The sequence below is a fragment of the Gavialis gangeticus genome, unplaced genomic scaffold (genome assembly GCF_001723915.1).
Source record: "Gavialis gangeticus isolate Ggan-Ray unplaced genomic scaffold, GavGan_comp1, whole genome shotgun sequence".
Classification (NCBI taxonomy): domain Eukaryota; kingdom Metazoa; phylum Chordata; order Crocodylia; family Gavialidae; genus Gavialis; species Gavialis gangeticus.
This window is the reverse complement of record NW_017729032.1, coordinates 707,421-709,067: the sequence shown is the minus strand read 5'-3', so window position 1 is coordinate 709,067 and position 1,647 is coordinate 707,421. Positions and strand designations below refer to the sequence as shown.

General features: G+C 59.1%; 1 protein-coding gene across 5 annotated transcripts in view; it reads right to left on the bottom strand.

The window, feature by feature from the left end:
• Window positions 1-908: 908 nt before the first annotated feature.
• Window positions 909-1,647, bottom strand: part of ART1 (ADP-ribosyltransferase 1) — a 9,773-nt gene continuing 9,034 nt past the window's right edge. For 2 of the 5 annotated variants that reach the window (XM_019525058.1, XM_019525059.1), the window contains 2 exons: window positions 1,436-1,474; window positions 909-1,348 (listed from right to left, as the gene is read on the bottom strand). In XM_019525058.1, coding sequence (XP_019380603.1) covers window positions 1,260-1,348; window positions 1,436-1,474 — 128 coding nt within the window. In that variant the 3' untranslated portion in view covers window positions 909-1,259. The remainder of the gene's footprint in view (window positions 1,349-1,435; window positions 1,475-1,647) is intronic. The other 3 variants (XM_019525057.1, XM_019525055.1, XM_019525056.1) reach the window with 3 other exon arrangements.

Sequence of the window (1,647 nt, the reverse complement as noted above, 5' to 3'; positions counted from 1 at the left end):
CCCCCCCCCCCCCCCCCCCCCCCATCATCCAGTTGCTCCGGGGTCACCGGCACCTCTAAGGCTGATGTGAGCATAGGGACTAGGCATATAAGTTGTAGCCGCGTTGGCCTAAGGACACGGGCAGACCAGGTTCTTTGGGTAAATCCAATCTCTTTTAGTTATCTTTTTTTTTAGTTGGTCTAATAAAAGAGATCGGATTTACCCGAAGATCCTGGTCTGCCTCGGGGTGCAGTGAGACTCCCATGTGTCACTGGTCACGGCTTTACCAGCTGAGAAAGCTCACTTCAGAGCTGACGTGTGTCTAAGGCAGCATGTGTGAAAGCCTGGCGAGGAAACCATCCCATCATGGATGTTGGACATGGGAGGGGAGGTGAGGGGGCTGCCCTAGCAAGGGCATCTCGTTAGCCCCTCTCCTCTCCTTGATGCCCATTTTCCACTCATGTCAGCTCAAGCAGGAGGGAGGTTGGATGTGGGGGTCACCCCTGCCCAGCCAACCCTGGTGGGGACAGCAAGCCGGCTCTGGTGCCGGGTCGTGGAGCAGCAGGAAAACTGGGCTGGAGCCCCAGGGCAGGACTCGGCGCTGCCAGGATGGAGGTGGAGGGATGGGGCGCATGGGAGGGTCAGACCCAGCCTTTCTTAGCAGGAAGGTGGTTGTAGGGTGGGGAGTGGAATAAATCCAGCATCTTCTTCCTTGAGGGCTGGAGCCAGGCGTCAGGGCAAACCCAACCATCAGGGATCCCCGCAGAGCTGCTCCAGGGAGAGAGCAGTTAAAGCAGCTCGGCATTGCACCAGTCCTGCCTCCACCATCCTGCGTGCATAGGGTTAAACTCTTGGGGGGGTTCCTGCTTTGTGTCCGCCCTGGGAGCTTAACCCCTCGTGAGCCTCCTGCTCCCCCAGCGCATGGGATATCGCAGCCAGGGACCTCGGAGCGGAGGCCTGCATGCAATGCACCACACAGGAGCGGGGGAGAAAGCTGGCTTTCCTGCTGGCCTGTTGCACTGATCAGCCGCTGCTGAGGGTCTCACGTCTTTCCAGGCGAGGCATAGCCCAGGCCCCCTGGGTGGGCATGAAGCTGGAGCAGCGTTGGTGTCCTGCACCATGCACGAGTCTACACGGGGCACGTTGCACCCAGCCATGGGGTCCGGCTCCAGGTGGGAGTCTCCCACCCCTCTGGAGCTGCCTCCATGCCAGGTGCCAGCAGTATTCGGGGTAGCAGTTTTGCTGGCGTCATGTCAGCCGTCCTCGTGAGCAGGTGCTGGTTAAGGCGGCAGAGCGACCTGGGTGCTGGCCGCCACGAGGAAGCCCCAGAGGAGGAGCAGGCTCCAGGATGCACTGCTTGCCCCTGCTGCTGCAAAGACAGAGGGGAGGGTGAAGCCCAGGGTCAGCAGGGGCATCGGCCTTGTGCCGCGGGCTCGCGGTGCCGCTTATTCCTTACCTGAGCTGAACGTACATCTCTGGGTCTTGCATCTTTTCTCTGCCAAAGAAACCCACAGCAGTTAAGCATCATCTCTGAACCCCCGTGATAGAAAACCAGCTCCTCTCATATTACTGAGGATTGCTTAGAAGGGAGCTGTGATCACAATGGGCAGTATCGTGATGCCCCTTTATAAACCCATGGTGCATCAATGCCTTGAATGTTGTACCCAG